The sequence below is a fragment of the Echeneis naucrates genome, chromosome 8, assembly GCF_900963305.1.
Source record: "Echeneis naucrates chromosome 8, fEcheNa1.1, whole genome shotgun sequence".
Taxonomy (NCBI): domain Eukaryota; kingdom Metazoa; phylum Chordata; class Actinopteri; order Carangiformes; family Echeneidae; genus Echeneis; species Echeneis naucrates.
Window position 1 is genome coordinate 6,226,563 of NC_042518.1, and position 20,441 is coordinate 6,247,003.

The 20,441-nt window shown below is 40.3% G+C and overlaps 1 protein-coding gene across 1 annotated transcript; it reads right to left on the reverse strand.

Moving 5' to 3' along the window:
• Positions 1–15,043: 15,043 nt before the first annotated feature.
• Positions 15,044–15,379, reverse strand: rprml (reprimo-like). Its single transcript, XM_029509256.1, has one exon. It carries the CDS (start codon positions 15,377–15,379, stop codon positions 15,044–15,046), a length of 336 nt encoding a protein of 111 aa, XP_029365116.1.
• Between the last annotated feature and the right edge of the window lie 5,062 nt (positions 15,380–20,441).

Sequence of the window (20,441 nt, forward strand, 5' to 3'; positions counted from 1 at the left end):
TGTTATTGCAAGCAATTTAATACAAACTTAAAGAACTGGGTCACAAACTGTACATCAATTCAACACCTTTCTTTTTATTTGAGTCTGAAACTGTGACAAAAACTAAAGTATCTCCCATGCTGTTCCCACTTAGGCACATCCAAATTTTTCTATTGAACTATTGAATTGCTCTGTTTTCATAAACTTTTTCTTGCTTTTGTGGTCCTCACTTGTAGAAATTGAGTAGTATGTTGCATCTCCCCCTTTTAAGTGCTCATCACAGTGTATTTAAAGAAAAGGCCACAGCGTACAAAAATAGACTATGTGGTTTCCCACAATGGAATATCATAGTGTGATCGGCATTACAGCACACAGAATCACTGTCAATGTAGCCAGTCATCTATTTGCCAATTAATATCTATTGCTACCCCCTACTGGAAAATTTGGGTAATGTATGTATTTAACACAGCAGAATTTATACTTGGACATGAAATGAAAGGGCATGTAATATTACTGTCTGCTGTGGTGATTTTAAATAGTGTAATTTTTTTTTCTCTTTACTGTAGAAAAATGTAAAGTGATCTAATGATCCACAGGGGTCAACTACACTGGTTGCTAAATGATTGTAGAGAAGTCCCAGAAGCTCAGATCTGCCCTTAACCTCCAGATATGATTCTTTCTTGTTGAAAAAGCCAAAATTGGCAAGAGCCAAACTACAAAACTCAAAGCTTCAAAACAAAGAGACCAATGAATGATGAGATTGTGACTTGCCACTTGCAGTCTTCCTTTTGCATGATTACAATGACTGACAAAATAACCCATGAATTCTCTAAAAGTAAAGGCCTGGCAGACTTGCAGCAATTAGGGCCTGTTATTGTTATCAAAGCAAGAGTAAAGCTATGTAAAAGTGAATTTCATAGAAGAATACACTGGCTGTATCTGAATCCCATGAATGGCAGCTGGATGCATAAAAACATCCTTTCCCTTTTAATTGTATTCCCGTGAAGTTGTACTGTCTGAAAGTGTCTCAGCCTGTCAGCAGGTGATGGTTCTGGCCCTTAGATAAATCAGATTTGTTTTCAGGGTAATCCATTCTGTTTCAGAATGTGCCGTTGGCTTTTTATTCACTCTGACAGTTCATTCTTTGCCTCAGTAGGAGCGAGTTACCTTGTGATATGTAATGGAGAATGCAGGAGCTCTGATCACCTGTCTCTAGGTGGTGAAGCAGCAATGGGTTTATTGGGGTCTTCTTGGTACACCAGAGGGCCCCTGAGGCAGGAACCGTGAAGGACAGGACAGGTATGGGACAGATGGGTAATCGCAGTGGTGTATCTCTGGGTCAGCTTCATTCTCCTGAATTATAACCAGATCGCTGGGAGCCTGACACAAGGAGAAAAACATTTCAGCTGCATTGCTCAGTGAAAGACCAAGGTGATTACAAAGATTTCATTGGGGTCTTATGACACTAAAAAAACAAGGTGGATTCATGAAAATCTTAGAAAGGTCTGAACTGGGCACTCTGGATCATCATCAGCTCTATAAGATCTGCATATTCAGGATATCAAGCAGACACTGGTTCAACACTATTAGGGGGTCCTCTTCTTACCTTATCAGTCTCAGCAGCTTCTCTTGGGGTGACAAGGTGATTAGACCGCACTGAATCAAACTGAGGGGTTGAATGTGAGGCACCAAGTTTAATTTTCTCACCTCCTTGTCACTCAGCATTTGTTTTTGTGATTTGGCAGTGACTCGCCTCACAATATAAATATGCTTTCTGACTAGGATTTAAGAAAGTCTATTCAAATAACTATAATTCCACTGTCATTTAAAGGCATCCTTATGTGGCAGGCTACATTTTGAAGCAGTATTTGTCACCCTGATTAATTATTAAATGTTTTCCAGGCAATATGAGTGACATCTCTGGGAATTGGTTGTTTGTCAGCTCAGTGATGCAACATTCAGAAACTAGACAAACTTTGTGATATTTCACCATCTTGACAGGAATTCATAAATAATATAGCAATAATGTCAGCTAATGTAATACTGTGAACTATTCATGTAACAGGCATGTGACTCAGTGAATTATGTGGTGGCTTGTTGTGCTTGATTAGTATAATTCAATCTGATGGGCAACAAGTCTTTCATATAACAATTGGCTATTGTATCATCTCTGGTGGTACGGTTGTGGGAGGTAGTCGCTGTCAATAGTTGTATGCATATTCTTGAAAAAAATGCAACATTTGTTTATTTGTTTTCTTCACAAAAGTGTAATTGATTGTGTTGTTGATATTCCAGTTGACAGCTCCACATTCCCATATATGCATCAAGCTAAAATTTGAACACAACAAACTAAAATGAAATAAACATAATCACATGTGTCATGGTGGCAGCTGATGGTTTAGGAAATCTGGCAGATAGTTAATGTAAAAGGTTTACAGCCATCAAAGAAATACAGCTGTTTTCAGCTCTCAAAAGTAAACAGACCTGGATAAACCTTTTCTGGACCCTGGAGGGACCGGTGTGGGGGGAAAAAAAGTTTCTTGATATGCCAATAAAACGCTACATTTAATTAGTTTAAGTTAGCTTGCATTTTCAACGTATGTCAACTAGCCGTAAACAGAATTTCATTCACACACATACAGTATATTGCAATAATATATAATTCAGTAATCTGAATTGCTTCCGTTTTGGTTTCCGGTCTCGGAGCTCGTTCGTGTAAGCGCGTGAACATTAATTAGAAATGGCGCCAGGTGACTTTAGGAAGAAGAAAGAAAAAAGAGAGAGGGATTTGGCCAGAACACACGATAGCCGGTCATCGCAGCCTTTTCAAAAATCTACATTTTTTTAAGTTTTTAATATTTCGACGGGGTGAAGTCAGAGTCCAAATTTCTTTCCAGGTCCGACCGTGGAGCTAACACGGGTCCGGTTGTACGCCAGGTAGAGAAACGTCAGCGCCCCCAAACAGCTGCAGCCTGACTCCGAGCAGCCTCTCCTTCTCCTCCTCCATGTGTCAGTAAGTGGATACGACACAACGTCCAAAGTCTGTTTTAGTGACGGCCACATTAGCATGCGTTTGTGTTAGGCTAACGTTAGCTAACTCGATGTTACCAATATAATGAATGTGTTGTCATGGCGACCTAGCTAACTGTTAGCGCTGCTGTGGAGGTGATGCTAATGCTGTACGGTAGTTTTTTTGTTTGTTTGTTTTTTTGTTTTGGTTTTAGTGTTCACAGGGTATGTTAAATATTGTTTGTAAAGTTACTTCCCTTGGCCCCAACCGAAGGCGATTGGACCTCAGCAGAGCTTGATGATGACCGGATCATTTAAATCAGGTGTGTTGGAGCAGAAAGCACAGTAGCTCTCCGTGAAACATCTAGTGGTGTTGATGATTGCCCTTTCTGGGCTCAGCCAGCCATTATAATTATAAATCTATATGCATGGTGGCCCTGCAGTCCACCGGTGACTTTTCCAGGGTGTTCCCCCAATGTCAGCTGGGATTGCCCCCCGTGACCTGAAAACGGATAAGTGGTAGAAGATGAATGAATGAATGATCATAGTGACATAGGAAGTATGTGTGGGGTTTTGTTTGTGTACGTATTATGTGGCTAAGCATATGTTCTTTTGCTGGAAACCGACTGTAACAGAATTTTAGGCTAATTTTCAACACACTCTCACACACCAACATTTTATGCAAATGTCCGAGCTCAAGCTGCCTGTTTTGTGACAGACAGGCAAGAACAGGTGTGAGTGTGGTTTGGTTTGTGTGCGGTGGCAGTCTGCTATACCTTTCTTGACGTGACCGGCTGTCCTAATGGAAGGAGTCAAGCCGGGAGGCATCATGGTTGCTTGGAAGCTGTTGCAGGATAACAGTGGGCTGGTGAGGAGCCTGGGGAGGAAAGATAGCTATGTAACCAGACTCTCTGCCTGTATGCATAGTGCATGAGAATAAAATGCTGTATCCACCTGCTCACATGTAAACATTCTTCAAAACATTACTCCTTCTAGTACTAGAAATTACAGTGTTATGATGTAAGACTAATGCAAAGTGATATTTTTTGTGTTTAAAATAAACAAAGCAAAGCAGTTTAATTATTGCTTGGATATAGAGCTTTAGCTGGGAGTCAAATAATCCACCACAGATGAGACTGAATTAACATGGCCTGTTGCACACTTCAAAGAAATATTTGGAAAACATTTGGATTGTACAGCCCAAAGTCAAGATAAATATCTTCTGTCCACACCATAAATGGGAGGTTGCAGCTGATGTAATTCACAAGATGCTCCGTATGCAATTCTAACTAATTCTAATTTAGAGGCACGCAGTAGCAGGTTGCCAAGGTGCGAAAAACATGCACAACACAAGCAAAAGCACACATGCTTAGCCACATAATACATACACACACATATATACAAACCCCACACGTACTCCTTCTGTCAATAATCACTACATTGCTCTATAGTGTGCTGTACAGGCTGTTGGAATAGCCTCAATAAACTCACTTTTTTGAAAGCACAGCATCTTGCTACTCAGAACTAAAAGTAATAATGCCGTGCCTATAAAAAGTAACCACCAACTTTGTACTTTTTTATGCATTACTGTTATTCTGCAGTGGCACACTAGATGAAATTAGTTTTGTATGACACTGATCAAAGAAAAAAAAATCCTAAATGTCAATGCAATACCACAGTGTAATTTCATTTCAAACCTCAGTATTATTGGTGGTGTTGATATTAGTCTGACATGAGGCAAGACTTACTAAAATGCATGAGTCAACAGTTAATGAACAACTAATTAAAAAGTATTGGTCATAGTTGTGCTGTTGAAATGTTTATTCAGAGTTACACGTAATAAGATCGCTTTCACTTAATGTGGAGAATAAATCATCTTGGACATACACTTCCTGATGTATTGATATATGATATACACAAAATGTAGTATGTTCTCACTCAAGTAAAACAAAGTAGTTTTTCATGAGAAATGATAAAAAGGAGGACAGAGCTTACTAAACTGTAATTTTTAATCTCTCCAATAGAAGCCTATTGAAGCTGATGCATTACAATAAACTGTTAGATCATATGCATTCTGGTACTTTTGAATATGGGTCAGTGACATATAATTTTGTCCTCCTGTGTGCATTTGACATAATTAAACATTAAGCTAACCCTTTTATAAGCTGAAACTGAAGTTTAAATGGATAAGAAATACTTTATCTTTGTTTCTGAGTATGTGCACAGAGATGGTGTGTTCTGGTTAGTGCATGTTGCTTGATATATTTTTGTGCTGCCTAATGGCTCAAAACAGGCCATATCATTAATCAGTAGCCAAGAAATAAAACACACACACACACACGTTTAAACTAAACAAAGTGTTCACACAAGTGTTAATAAGGGGAAAATGTTATTTCATTTTGAAAAGTCACTGATATTTCGACTTTTTAAACTACCTAAAATCCTCTTGACTGTAGTTCTGCATTTCTTATTTTGTGTTGTGTTACAGTTACTCACTTTGTAAGGTACAAAGATGCTTTTATTGACAATTGGAATCCCACAGTGTGGTATTTTGCAAAGTTTATGAATTGTTCATACTGCTTTCTTCATAAGAGAAAATGTTATTCTAAATAATTAATATCTCAATCTATAACATTTTGTAAAATTTTCATGAGCAGAGAGAGAAAACTCATTTTGTTTTGTTGTATTATTATTATTCTTTGACTGAAGGACCTGAGTGTGATACAGTGTGCCTGTTTTAAATGGCTCCTGGTCTCCCTACAGGTGATTTCTGTGTAATGTAAAATGTGATGTGGCCACAGGTGTGCATGTAAGGAGTGCTCAGAATGCAACACCGACAACAATTCCTGTATAATAGACGGCTGCATCTTGGGAGCTGCACTATGGCAGACGGCACTAATTAGCACACAGTTTACATTCACTGTACCACTTTTCATTCCATACCTCCCTCCTTCCACAGCCCCCCACTCCCTGTCAGTGGAAGGGGCCTCTACACCCCCATTGCATCCCTTGCTCTGTAATTAAAACGCTTGAATCTGGGTGGATCATCTCTATTTTTAAAAGCCCCCTGTCATTGTGTGGGCAATGTGACACAAAAGGAAGCATCAAGCAGTGAAAGAGGAGGAGGAGGATGAGAAGGAGGAAGCAGAGAAATAGGAACAACAGCAGCAGCAGGTGATGACCAACTCTATGAGGGATGAGGAAACTAATAGACTGTATTTAATTGGCAAAGTGGTGTTCTTTTTAGAATAACAGATTTTTATATAATCGAAAAGAAACTAGTCTTTGCCTCACAGTTGCAAGCCTCGAGCAAGAAGGCTGAAGGCTTTTTAATATCCAAGAACTTTTAAATTCCAATTTACTTTATTGTATATAAGCTGTACTAGTATTCACTGAGAGAAACAAAAAAAATATTTTATTTGCTCACATACCTATAAAGCTATATCAACTTTTTCACAGAATACTTCCTTATCAAAGTTAGTCAAAGTCAACAACAAGACTATAAAGTATGAATTTGATATTAATAATTACTGTTTCATTTTAATAATATTAGGATGTCATAAAGTTTTCAAACTGTTACAGAATAGGTCTCATGTAAAACAGGAACACAATTACATTTAATTTGACCTTTTGACTGCATTAGCATGGACTGTGTAAATGTATCTATTTGAACAGTTGGATTTAAAAACGAACTCTTGACAATAATATGGATTTCAGCTATATAGTCCCACTCTGACATAAAGCTGAACGAGCTCACACAAAGTCATGACGCAAAGTATCTAAAGGATATTATTAGAACATTTCAGAAGGCACACATGCACAGCTGATTATATGTATGTCAAATATGAATGTGACCCTGGCATTTCTTTACACTTAAGTAGCACTCTATAGGGACTGAGCTGCTGGGGTATGATTAAATTATTTGCACTTCTCAGTAATATTTAATCACATCGTTAAACACAGAAATGGTCATCAATGTTGGATAGGGTTAGCTCATTGCATTAGGGATCATTTATTCATACCCCAGTGGGGTGGTGAGGGAAGGCTAGGCATCAAGACACCCAGCAGCTTTCTCTGCATCAATACTAAAAGCATTAAGCACATTAGTTGGATGCATTAAAGGCACATGGCATGGTAGCAGTGTTGCCTTAAACTTATCGCATTTCTTTTGTTGCTATCCTAACAATGCACTGGTGATCTCTGGAGTTGTTGTCTGTGAATTGGGGCATTTGGGTGGCAAATATGAAGTTGAAGCACTTATCATTAGTTCATAAGCCTGACTCACTTTCATCTCCCCAACTTTAACCCCTCACACATTACCATTGGCCATTACCTCTCCCCGTTCCTATGGCAACACCAACCTGCAGTCATGTGGTGGAACAGTGTGTGTATGTGTGTCCACATGTGCCGATATGTCTGGGTATGCATGGTGTGCTGGTTTGTTCAGATAATGCCAGTGACAAGTGTAATCATTTTTTTTATAATTTAATAATTTTTCTTTTTTTTTTAAGGTTTAAGATTGTTGTCTTCCTCTGGCTGTGTGTCACTGATAAATGTGAATCGCTCTGAGCCTTAAAAGAGCCACAGTTCAACATCAGATATTTTCTGTCTCAGGAAGCAAGTGTTACAGCCCATTGTCAGTTTCTGGCTGTGTTCTAATTCTTTCTGAATGAACCCCTGCAGCAGGTGATTAGTACATCTCTGATAAGGACAACTGGACAGTGAGAGAGGCTCTGTGCTTCCTCATCAGAGGCCATCAGGTGTCCCTTTGATCCCCTCGGGGAAGCACGAGTCTTGTCCCAGCAATATAGACATGAAAAGAGATGAAATCTCAAGACAGCAAGAGCACCACAACAGAGCAAAAATAGTGAAGGACAGGGCAAAGAGGGTGGGCCACTATCCACTCTAGGTATGAAGGAGAAAGACGGCCAGACAAGCAATGCGAGATAAGACATTGAATATATGCCCCCTCAGTCTCTTTTTCTCCTCTCCCGGATGAGAAAGGCTCTGACTGGCAGGTACTCCTCACCATCACCACCTCCTTCCCTAGGTGTGGGCAAAGCTCTGAAAAGTGCCTGTTAACCTCTGAAGCCAACTACCCGGTTTCGACATACACCCCGAGTCTATAAATACATAATAAACTAGTTAGCTTTAGAGTCCAATTATCTTGCATTTGCCATTTGACTAAATAACTTAGTGGTTGGGGGAGGTGTGTTGAAGGCAAGGGGGAGGGTTTGTAATGATGCTTCAGAACATCAGTTTATAGTCAATACAAGTGATTTTCAGAGGAAATCAATGCAATGAGACACTGACCACCCCCTTGAAAGTGCCATTAAAGAAAAAGCATATTAATAGCATTTGCCTTAGGAAGAATGCGCTCCCATTCTGTTGAATGTTTGCCTTTTGTTTATTGTGGGCTTGATTAGTCCCATGGTGACCATCTCCATCTGAGGTAGCCAAGCTGGTGTCATTGTGTCTCAACTCCCAGTCTCCTGTGCTTTTGCCTCTCAGTGCTGACTTAATCAGACACAACCTGTGCCAAACTGCCCCTCACCCTTCTGTTCGGATACGATCCCCGGTGTCGAGCTGTCTCCTCGCACTGACTGAATCTCTGTGTGTATCCAGATGCAAGAATTGACCCAGATGTAATCCTCAATTGAACACAGAAAAAGAGATGAACGATAGTTCGCTGCAAATATGACTCGCCATCTTTCATGGGAATGAGATTTAACCTTACGGACGAAGGGCTGCAAAAAAAGCCTTTACTACGCTCCATCTGAAATGTTACTAAAGTTTGGCAGCTCATCAGATAATTTAATTTAGAATAATTTATGATTTCTTCAATGAGAGATTGGGTACTGAGTATGTCATTCTCAGTAAGAGTGATTCAAAGACTGATGTGCCTGCCTATTTTTCTCTTGATGCACAGAGGCCATAGTAAGGATTCTAATTGCGGCGCCACCTGGTCTGTTAAAGATCACACTTTTCTCTTTTTGTCTCATTTGCAGACATCTGTTCCTGCTGAATATGATGACACTCGCGGCACTGAATAGCGAACTCCATACAGAAAGGCCCCAGGCCCAGGAATCGAACCCACAACCATCTTATTGTGGGGCGACTGCACTAACCACTTTTCACCCATTTTCTTTATTGATAAATTCCTGAGCATTCCTGTTGTACTAAATTGTAAACCACCCATTCATAATAAAAAAGACAAAAGCATTTGTTTCTGCGAATTTGTTGGCATTGCAGGTCCAAGGTGTCTCAAAAAGAGAAACTACTTTGAATGTTCAGAGGGACAAAAAGCAGGAGGAGAGAACTGGACACAACTGCTGGAATAAAAACAGGCTGACTTACTGACAGGTAAGGTTCAGGACTGGGCAGGTAAAGAAGCACAGTGACACATCATATCACCCAAAACTGGAAAACGGTGTGAGGTTATAGCTGGTGACACAGCATTGTTATGAAACCAACAGCAGTCACATTGGCAAATCATGCTCACGTTCATGCTGAGAATATGTGCGGCACACAGACACATTTGTGAGTGTGAAATGATGTAGGTGTATCATTTTGTGGATGGTTTGAAATGTGTTAATTGAGTTAAGTGTTCCTGTTTCTGTTTGTATGTCTGATAAACAATTTGTATACATGTGCGTAATTGTCAGCTTTTCATCTTCATGGTGTTGTGGATAATGACAAGAATGAGGCAATTTTGTCGTTTGTTGTTCATTTGCTTGCGCATAATAGATTTATTTAAATATTTCATGATTCTGAATGCCAGGACTATTGGTTCCCTGATGAACTGGATGTGCTGCAATTTGCCTGGGGTGATGGGGAATAAAGGTGTGTGTGTGGGTGTGTGCACTTGGTGCATTGATGTCTGGTAGTTTTCATCTGGTTTGACTTTACCAAAATCATCTTGAAGCAAAGCTATAAAGATTTTAAGAGATTTGGGTTAAGACTATAATTTCTGAAAATGTGAAACAACACAGTGAAATGAAAGCAAAATATGCTTTCAAGTAATGTCATCTGTTGTGTGTCTGTATGTGCATGTGAAAGAAAGGGGGGGGGGGGGGGATTGTATATCCACTCAGCCGTGCAAGACGTGAGATACAGCTTCCATTCCTCAGCTTCACTGCATGCATTGTCATTGCTTCCTCTGAATAAAACACATCCCATTAGAAACAGATTGAAATGGACTGGGAAAGGCCATTCCGTCCTTTTGAGACCTGTCAGCATTTTGTGTGTCTAATCGAGAACACTGACGGAGCAACAAGCTCTCTACGGTGTTGTCCGAGCTGACAAATCTGTGACAAAGTTTAGCAAGAGCCTGCCAGTGTGATGTGTTGGGTGTGCTTCACTGGAAGACGAGCTTCATAGGAGAGCTACCTTACTCACTGAATGCTGCTGCTGGTTTAATCACCATTAGTTCTGTCATGATTTCAGGGGCAGTGCAAGGTTCATTATTTTCTGCAAGGTTTCTGTTGTTAAAGGTCAGTAGTGATACTTCTTGACAACCAAATGTACTGTAGCTCTTAGGAGGGAGCGCTTGAAATGCACGCAGCCTGCACTGCAACTGCTCACATGTTGACTGGGGTGAGAAGTTAACATGCTAATGCATTGCTCCTGCCCTCCCTCTGAAACATATGCCTAGGGATGTCTTCCTCATCATATCGATGACTCCTTGTTGGGTGAATCCACTTCAGTTCTATGATATATCCTCCTACTCCAAGAAACATATGATTATTGATGATTATTCAGTCTGTGAAGAGAAGCACCACCACGTTGTAAGTGTCCACAGCAGATTGTGGACACATGGATGACGCGCCATGCTAACTATTTGGCATATGTTCAGTGGAAGTGGGCGACTTTTAGCGAGAAAACTGCAACTTTAAGATTAACTTTAAGCAAGATGGTGAATAATTTAACGGGAAGTGAGCCATGTAATGAGAAGATACTTCAGTGATTTAAAACAAACACGTGTACAGAAAAAAGAGGTGAGAGGACTTGCACATAAGAGAACAGAACAATAATGGATTTTGATTTCCTTCCTAATTGAATGAGCTCATAAAGAAACAGAGCTTTTTGTGCCTTGATTTTGTGCCACAGTGCTAAATGTTCAGTTACAATATTCAGTGCCAATACTAATAATAGCTGTTTTGGTGCAGTAGGAAGAAATTGTGTGATGGTTTTGCTTTTCCGCATTTCACTCCAGCAGCAGAGTGTCTGTCACAAACTTGGTGAATGCAAAATAGTTGTATATGAGCACACTCTGTAAGTTGGTTGTTTTTTATGTTGACTGCACACGGCTAATTTATTATATTGTCCTAGTGATTTATTGGGTTGTGTGAACAGATGACTGTACAAGCCATATTGAACTAGTTCATATCGCCAAAAGTAGCAAGTAACATTTTGCACCTTGAATGTTGCAGACAAACACTGATTTGAGAGAGACGGAGGTTTTAGTCTCGGACTACTCAGAAGAATCTGCCTAACCGCTTTTAAATTATAAATATTTGGTCACTGTCTATGCTAACAGTGGATGGTAGCTTCTCTGTTTCTATGACTGCACTCTCAGTGACTATCAATAAGTGATCATCAATCATTGGTAGCAGCTGCTGCCAGTGATACATTCGTCAGGTTAATTGCTGACATTTTAGGTTTGTTATGTCTGTAAGTCAACGTCCATGCTTGTTACCATTTTTCTGGGCATTGTCTGCTGCTGTCTGTCCGGCTCTGGCTCAGCAAGATGACATTTTCATTTTTGTATTCTGACATCCCTGCCTTCAAACCTCTAATAGGAAAAACAGTCAGCGAAAAAAAACAAAACAAACAAACAAACAAAACACAAATTAACTGAAGATCTGCACAATGTGCTAATAGCTTCTAGTAATTTTAATAAGGCATTGGTTCAATGCACCAGAGATTAGCACCTGATGGAGCTCTCCATCAGATTAATACACTTAGTTTGATGTCTGATCCGCTGTACTCTCACTAAGTTTCAGAGCAACAAGTGAAGAACAGAACAATTAAGTTCCTTCACTCTCTCAAAATAACTTTCATAATCATTTCCAACAAGTATTTAGTGCTGCATGGGAACAATACCAGAAAGCCCCCACCCCAGAGGATTACGTCACATGCTTTGGAAGAAAAGAAACACTTGACAAAGAAATGTAATCAGTTATTTCAATAGCAGTTCTTTCCAACAGAATAGCTTCATTCTGCAAGGCAGCTTAAGCTTAACCATTTGATCTCTCTCCATAAGTTTCGAAGTGTTGGTCATATGTACAGTAAAGAAACAAATTTCCCTGTACAATGACATTCTTTCCTGCTTTCCACAATGAATGTGCACATATATAGAAATAGATAAATAGAATGAGAATTTTAAAAAATGTTTAAGAAGATAGAATAATAGAATAAAAACAGGTCAATCTCAAGCGGCAATAGAAATATACAATAACAGTCAGCTCTGATATGGTTTATAATTATGCATGTGAAGTCAATGGTCTACTGTTACATTGCAATCTCTGTGAGAGTGAATAATCATATGTGATTTCATATTTGTTGGTTTTTGCCGTCCTTTTAAAAATGGAGCCCCTTGTATTGGTTGCCATGTGAACCAACGTATTCAAATGTCTCATGATTTACACTTTCATTGCATTTTATTTGAAGCGTTGATATCCATATGAAAAATAGTTTTTAGAACCAGAAAGCATCTCAGTGTAGTTTTTCTTCTATCTTTTCTCGTTTCTCTGCAGCTAGAACAGGTTGGTGAGCCAATAAGTTGAACATAGTGTTTATACTTCTCCTTTTATGATGGCTGACTGTTTTCTAAATGATTGAATGAAGATGACAGATAAACACGTACATAAACATGATTCTTCAATTTTGTGTGACGGGTCTTCGTTTTCTGAGTTGAGAGCGTGGTTGAGGGTTGTGAGTGCTTTGTTGTGACATCTCAAAGTAACAAGACCAGAAGTCCTGATGGCTTTTTAAAAGACTAAGTTTATGAACAGAGGCTGCATGCAATTCTCTGGACTGCCTATTTTTGATTGTTTCGCCTTATTGCTATAGAGCCAAGACCTGCTTTATAATCAAAAGACATGGACCATTATACAACATGTAAACTTTAATCCACAGTAAATCTGTCAGCACACTTTACATGGGTTGTGTCTAAAGCAGACATTAGAGTTGTTCTCAGCCGTTAAGTCTATTCATCTAAGGAGTTTTATTTATTCAAGTTGTTTTTGTCAGATGCTTTTGGTTGATGGTCTGTTGATCACCAGTGTCCTATGTGTGCATGATGAATGGATACGCGTGATGCATGGCTGTGTTTGTAAGGACACATCTACCCCATCTCTCCTAGCAAGTCCTGAAATACTAATGAGAACATTGGTTGCTTCTGAGTGGTGTATATACAGTAGGAGAGCGGGATTGCGGATAGGATTAGCTTAAGGAAAAAATGAAGCAAAATTCTGAGCTGGATACAATTTGAATCTAAAATCTGATGCCTAGAATGAAACTTTATGTGGGATTTGTGTCTGTTCTGAATATAAGGGGGTGTTTTCTTTTCTGGAGAAAGGGAATTATGTGTTTGCAATTTAGATCATGCTGGAAGAGTGATGATACAAAGTGTGAAGACAGTTTATGAATGTCCCTATGTGTTCTCTTTGTGTGAAATCCCTCAGAAGCTGTAGTCAGGTATTAAAGATTCTGTCACTTCACGTCTGCACTCTTTCCGACACACATTCTCATGGAGGTAAAAAAAGAAGAATGTGGACTTCTGAATTCTCATCTGTAAACTCATTGGGTGCAGTCGGAGCTGTTGGGAAGCACAGTGGGGCAGGCTGTGCTTCAATGTGTCTTGATTGCAGTAGCCGCTCCCCAGAGAGATCAGATCAAATGCTGTGAGGCCAAAACGACCCCAACCCGGTGTTCTTGATACGGATAACCAGGCCCGGAACCTCATCTGCTCTCAAAGCTGCCCTCACATAGTCTTCATCTATTCCGTGTGCCTGTGTGTCCCACTGTATCCGTGTAATGTCTGAAAATGATCCAGTCATTCCTAAAAGTGCAGGGATTCGCCTGTTGCTTTCATCTTGTGCTTGAGCACATCAGAGGTGATCTGAAGTGAAAGCTCAGAGATAGTGTGTAATTTGATTTCCAAAAAAGAAAAACGGAAAAATATGTGTTTCAAAATAACTATTAATTATCTTAATCACAAAGTTGGAAGAAGGATATCTTTTTAGTCACGAAAATCTAAAACTTAATTTATCCCAAAAAAAAAAAAGATTAAAATACAACGTCGAAATTATAATTATAATGTTAATGAACGAAAGACTAATATGGTTTCACGGTTTTAATTACATGCTGCAGTTTTCAGGTTCAAAATTTTCTTGGTACAAAATATTTCATGCAGCATCAGTGTCTTTAAAAAGTGGAAAACGGGTTCAAAAATCACTTTACAGATCAGTTAGCGAGCATGCCAAACAGGACCAGAACTACTCCATAAAGCCGGGACGGATATTTAAGATTGTTTTTACCAAACGAGACCAAGAAAAATATATATATTTTTTTTTATGGAAAGAGAATAGAGAATACCCACATATCCATAAAGTCCACAGAGTACACTGGCACACCCAAAATCATGCGTTTGATGGTTTTAAAAACATTCATAAACATTATTTCAAGATTACAAAAAAGGAAAATAACTACACAAAAATTAGGCAACAGCTTGTAAACATTTTAACTTGGTTCAAGTTGGCAACATTGAATTCATTCAGAAGACTCAAAGGTTCGGCCCACGTGTGAGCTATTTCCTCGCTTACGCACAAACTTTACGCACAAACGTTGGTCGCTGGACTTGTTTCCAGTGGTCACCTTCGGAAGGAAATGGAAAGTTCTTGCATATCTTTCCTCACTTGGACACAGACGGAGTGTTTTTGAAGTCTACATGCAGACGAAGGTCTTCACATTGGTTTGGAAATGCGCACCAGATCTTCATTCCGGATCGCTGCTCCACTTGCAATTCTCCGCTGTACCCGCGCCTCAAGTTCTAACTGAGCCCGATCATGACCGTCTCCACGTCTTTGGAGGGTCTCCGGTCCTTCACCAGGAAGTTAATCATGCTCTCCGATTTGATCATCAGGTTGCACCCGAGGAAGAATATGCCGAACATGACGGTGAGCGACAGCACGCACAGCACAGCGATCTGCACCACACGCATCACAAACAGTTTGCGCTCTTCTTGCAGCAGCACCAGAGACCCTCCGCCGTCGCCGGTCACCACGTTGTCGGTGGCATTGCCGAAGTACGTTGCCAGAGTCCCGGCGAGAGTCTGGCTCCCGTTAAACAAAGCGCCCTGAGTCACATCAAAGAAGGAGACGTTCATGGTTCCCGGTGGACTCTCTGCAGAAAGACACAAGAGTCCACTTGGCAGGCGCACAATCTCACCACAAAGCCCAGACTCCGAGCGAAAGTTTGCGTCATGTGACAGCTCAGGCAAAAATAAGAGGAAAAAGATAAATGAAGCACAGCAGCCTGTTCTTAAAGTCCCACAGACACGGCCGCTGTGCGTAATGACCGCATCCAGCTCACCGGGCTGTCTCCTGCAATCACAGAAGGTCGCATCAGGTGCAACCAAAAGTTAGTTTCTACTAACTACTAAAATTCCCGACTTTCAGCTCGTCCGATGAGACGCTGAGCGATCCGAAAAACGCGTTTCCCCCTGGTGTAACAAGAGAAAATCGCGGTTTTCGCCTGTGAGCGCTCCTTTTGTGCCAAGTCCGTGGTGCGTTTTAAAGCGATGATGAGCTCCCCGTGGACGACACCACCACTCATCACCAGGGGAGGAAGTCATGTGGCCACAGAGACTCTGCTGCTCCTCAGGTGGCCAAATCTTAATCTGAAGTCTGTGCTATTTGGTCATTATATTATTTTCTTTCCTGTTTGGTGATTAATGGCCACTGGAGATTAATGAGATCTGTTTCTAAAATAAGAGTTTAGGATTAGATTCACATTTTACTTCCCTTTCTTTTATTTAACTTGTCTGGGATAGTGTAGCAGTTCTGTCCGTGTGTTATCACCTAGGAAACTAAATATTTCCTAAAAACCCTTCCATGAGTTAAAGCATTTCCAACAAGTCCTACTTTCAAGCCGGTCAATTTATTCAAGCATACAAGAAGGAGAGAGGCTGAGTGAGTCATAAACAAAGGTGACTTAGAAGTGTGTTCTTAAGTCCACTTTACACACATCAATAGCTCCTGAGGGCCTTCACAGAATTGATTAAAATTTACTTTTCAAGGCTTTTCTGTCTATGAAAATCACTTAAAAAACAAAATAATCCAGTTCAGTGACAATCAACATAATAAGCGCATCATTAATTGCATGGGAGGAAAAACGTTTATTTTGAGAGGTATTTATAGAGCTACGTGGCGGTTGCTGGGAAAACTGTGATTGTCATTGTGACTTCGGAGCCTTGAGAGATGGGCCAATATAGGCACAGCATGATAGCTTAGAAATGAAGACATGAATTAATAAACTATCTTTCAACCATGGCAAATATTTATTGGAAATATTGGCTGTGCTGCTTCGACTGCTCCTGCTGTTTCCCTGACCTGTGTGCAGCAGGTGAAATTAACCCCCTATCAGTTTATCTGTTTGTCTTTCGAGTGCTATGTGTTAGTATCACTCCTGATAAGAACTAAAAGATCAGCTCCCAGAGAAGAGTTACTTCGACACAACCCAAGAATTTATTCTACGGTCCCACATGTATGACTCAGAAAACCCCAGATTTTTACTTGGCTGCCTGATGTATGAAGAAATAATAATAAAATATTCATTGCAAATACACCATTTTAATGAATGAATTTACGGTACATGTTTCAAATCTAGTAATAATCTTCAGTATAAAAGACACTGCAATTGCTCCCCTCATGATTCCCCATAAGAGAGAGAAGTTTTAGGCTGAGTGGAAAAGCAGCCAGATAGAGATTATTAGAGTTTTCCAACGATCCTTGTAATTTAAAAGAAAACAAATAAGTTCATTAATTTACTTCTAAATAGTCAAGTTTATTTCCTGAGTCAATTTAAAAAGCTGTCGCATTTACTTGTGCTTCTATCTGTTTCACATGACGAGACAGTTAGAAATTGCCCCACTGGGCTTGAAAGCTGCCAAAGAGACCATTTTGTTTTTGCATGACAGTGATACAACGGATGTTATTTTTAGTGATTTGAGATATCAAACATTTCAGATTTATTAAACAATCCGTGAAGGTTGTGAATGCTGCGCAGGGAAAACGAACGAAAATGTCTGATGGAGGTAGACAAGGCAGCAATTTGCTATTTAATATCTTATCAATTAATCAAATAATCTCATCTGGTAAAATATAATTAGATTTTAATCACATAGAAACGCACAGGATGTCCCTTCCGTCTTTATACTTATACCTCACTTGCCACAGATGAAATTTAACATTGAAGGTGATGAACTTTGACAAGATAATGATGAAAAAGCTTTTTGAAACAATTCCCCATGATTTGTCAGTGGAGCCTGCCAGAGTAATTTACTGTTTGTCTAAAAACAAAGGATGTGGAATTCAATCTGGGATGCTGCTGGTGAGTGGGTAAGCAGCTTTCAGCCTCCAACTGACAAGCATGTGCAAACAATGATTAGCTCCTTCCTTAAACAGCTTTCATATGCCTGGAGGTATACTTTACTTTAAGATAATTTATTAATCGTCTGCTAAGAGGAAAAAAGGAGTCTATGTGGGTGTGTGTACATAATATCAAATAATCTCATTAGCCTTTGGATTTGTTTGTTGCAAATTAATTGTCAGCATGTGAATCAATGCTCAGTGATTTGATTTTGCTCCGTTATTCATTGCAGTGTGAATATGGAAAACATTTTGTGCTTGCACTTTATCTTTTGTGTCAATACGTAAATCATCTTCTAATGTTAAAACCTAAAAATGACCCCAAATCTGCAATGAATTTAGTCTAGGAGGAGGCCACCTCCACCTACATGTTCCTCTTTAGAACTAATAATGGAAATGACATTGAATATCTTCGAAGAAGTTTTTGCCCTTTGACAAGCGGCCAAAAAAAGGAAAACCTGTTGCTAATTTATAACTCGGAAGTCTTTTGAGCATCACATTGGGGAAATGTGGTGAATGCTCCATGTTTCATTGATGTGGCGCTCACTGGCAGAGGCCGATTTCAAACTTGTGGTTCGTGTTGATATGATTGTATATGAAGATTTACAGTATTCATAAGCGGATGCATATAGACTTGAACGTGAGTGTCTGACTTGTTCCTAAGCAACAGTGGACCTGTGAGCCTAGTGACAGATGGTTGGTGAAGTTATTTTGGTTTGGAGGAGAACGAGAGGGAGGGAGCGATGAGGTGCCTGGACCGGGGGGGTAAGTTTCCACTTAACATGAGGGAATTGGCAGCCTAGCAACACAAATTAAGTGAAGACATCCCTAGCAACAAGGAGGTGGTGTTTGACCCTGTTCTTACCTCCCCTCGGCTCCTTACCCCGACACCAGCTTCTTGTTTGTGGACCTGGCGTGCCTTTCACACACCGTTTTACCCCAGAGTGAACATGTGTCCCTCACAACTCCCATCTTTCCAATTAAACCGATTCCCCCCTAAAATGCTCTGTCATTAACTAATTAAAGGCGACATGGGACAGAGAGGAAGTCAGTGTGTCTGTCTGTCTGTCTCTGTGTGTGGCTGAAAGTCAGGAAACATCACAGTGTGTGTGCGTATTTGAAAACAAGTGTGAAACTAACTAATCAAATACTGAAGTGTGCTGAAGTGATAGAAGTCATGCTGTGATTTTCGGGGTTTGCCGCCTTTGGGAATGCCTCACCGCACTAATATAAATTCAGTGGTTAATTATACACAGATACAGATTGCAGGAATGTGATAACATAGTTGAGTGATCACCCCACACAGCCAAAACCATCAGTATTTTAAGGAAGTATTGGATTTATTTCTTATTTTCTTTGCAGGAGGATTTTAGACTCCCAGTGCGCTGTGCTTACCGTAGCCTGATGTCTGAATGATTTGTGAAAACCTGTTTGTTCGAGGCACAGATTACAGATATCATGAATCTAATTGATAAAAAAAAAAAAAAAATCATTGCTTGGTCTCTGCTGAGGGGAAATGTCACATACTGAGTTGCTGCCCATTAACCTTGTTTCCATTTAAACACATCTCCACAGTGCCCTAACACAGGCATTGCCGGATCTGTCTCGTCTTTGTTGTTCCTTTATTTGTAGCATTCATCCAGGTTGTTGTCTTTATTCCCTCAGTTTCTTTCTACCTTTCTTTTTCTCATCTGATCAGCGGGCTACATCAGACGTCAGAGCTGAAGTCTGTATTTTCTTCCATTTGCACTCCTATTTGTCCATCCATCCCCAGTGTGTTCTCAGGTGTGGGTCTATTTGTCTATTTTCTTGCTCTCTCCTCATATGAGATATCGCCCTCCCAAAGGGAGTTTAAACTGTAGATCCAGAGGGGCTTTAGGAGGCTATCAAAGCATCACAACACAAATACACATTGTCCAACAGCAGTGACTCTGGGCTCCATTTAATAAGCTGACCAACCCCTTTCACCTGTGGTAATACTCATCTCCCTAGTTGACCCCAGTCCCGCCCCTCCTGCCTGTTAAACCCAGCAAAGCAGAAGAGAATAAGCTGGGCGTCGTTAACCAAACACTGATTTTTGTCTGAGAGCGATAACGTTTGGATATTGGCTTCCTTTGCAGACCTGTTCTCAGACTCAACAAAAGCTTAAAGGGCTCTGGTTAGACCTGTAAGGCAGGTCAGGACCCCTCCATCCCCCCTTCTCCCTCCCCCTCTGTCCCCCTCCAGCCCCCTCCTTCTTCCCGCTACTTGTTCAGCCCTAATTGGCTGCCATCTGACCCAATCTCTGGCTTTTTACAGAAGACATTTGCAACAATGCTTTACCCAGAATGCTATTCATCTGTGGGGGTGGTCGTCACAGAGGGCTTTCAGAACCAATAGGTCCAAATCAGTCCATACAGGGGTGACGGTTTGATTGCCCGCTGTGTATTACCTGCGCTGTCCACCCACACTGAGAGCCTAAGGCCAGCAGAACAGTTGATTATTATAGCGTTTGTACTTATTTCTTTATTTCTGTCATTTCATCCAGCTTCTTGGACTTGGGTGGCCGTTACTTAGCAACCAACCGCAGAATAAGAGCAGGGTAAAGAGATAAAGATTCAATAAATGGGCAAATGCAGATATAAGAAGTATTGTTCTACAAGCCCCACCACCACGCACTTCCAAAAGTTAATTTCTGTTGGAGAAACGTGATTTTATCCCATTTTCAGGCTCTTTTTATTTTTTATTCCTTTTGTTTTCCCCCCTCCTCGCTTAAGAAGCTGGCAAGTTTCCATTATTCAGTGAAATGGGAAGTTGTCA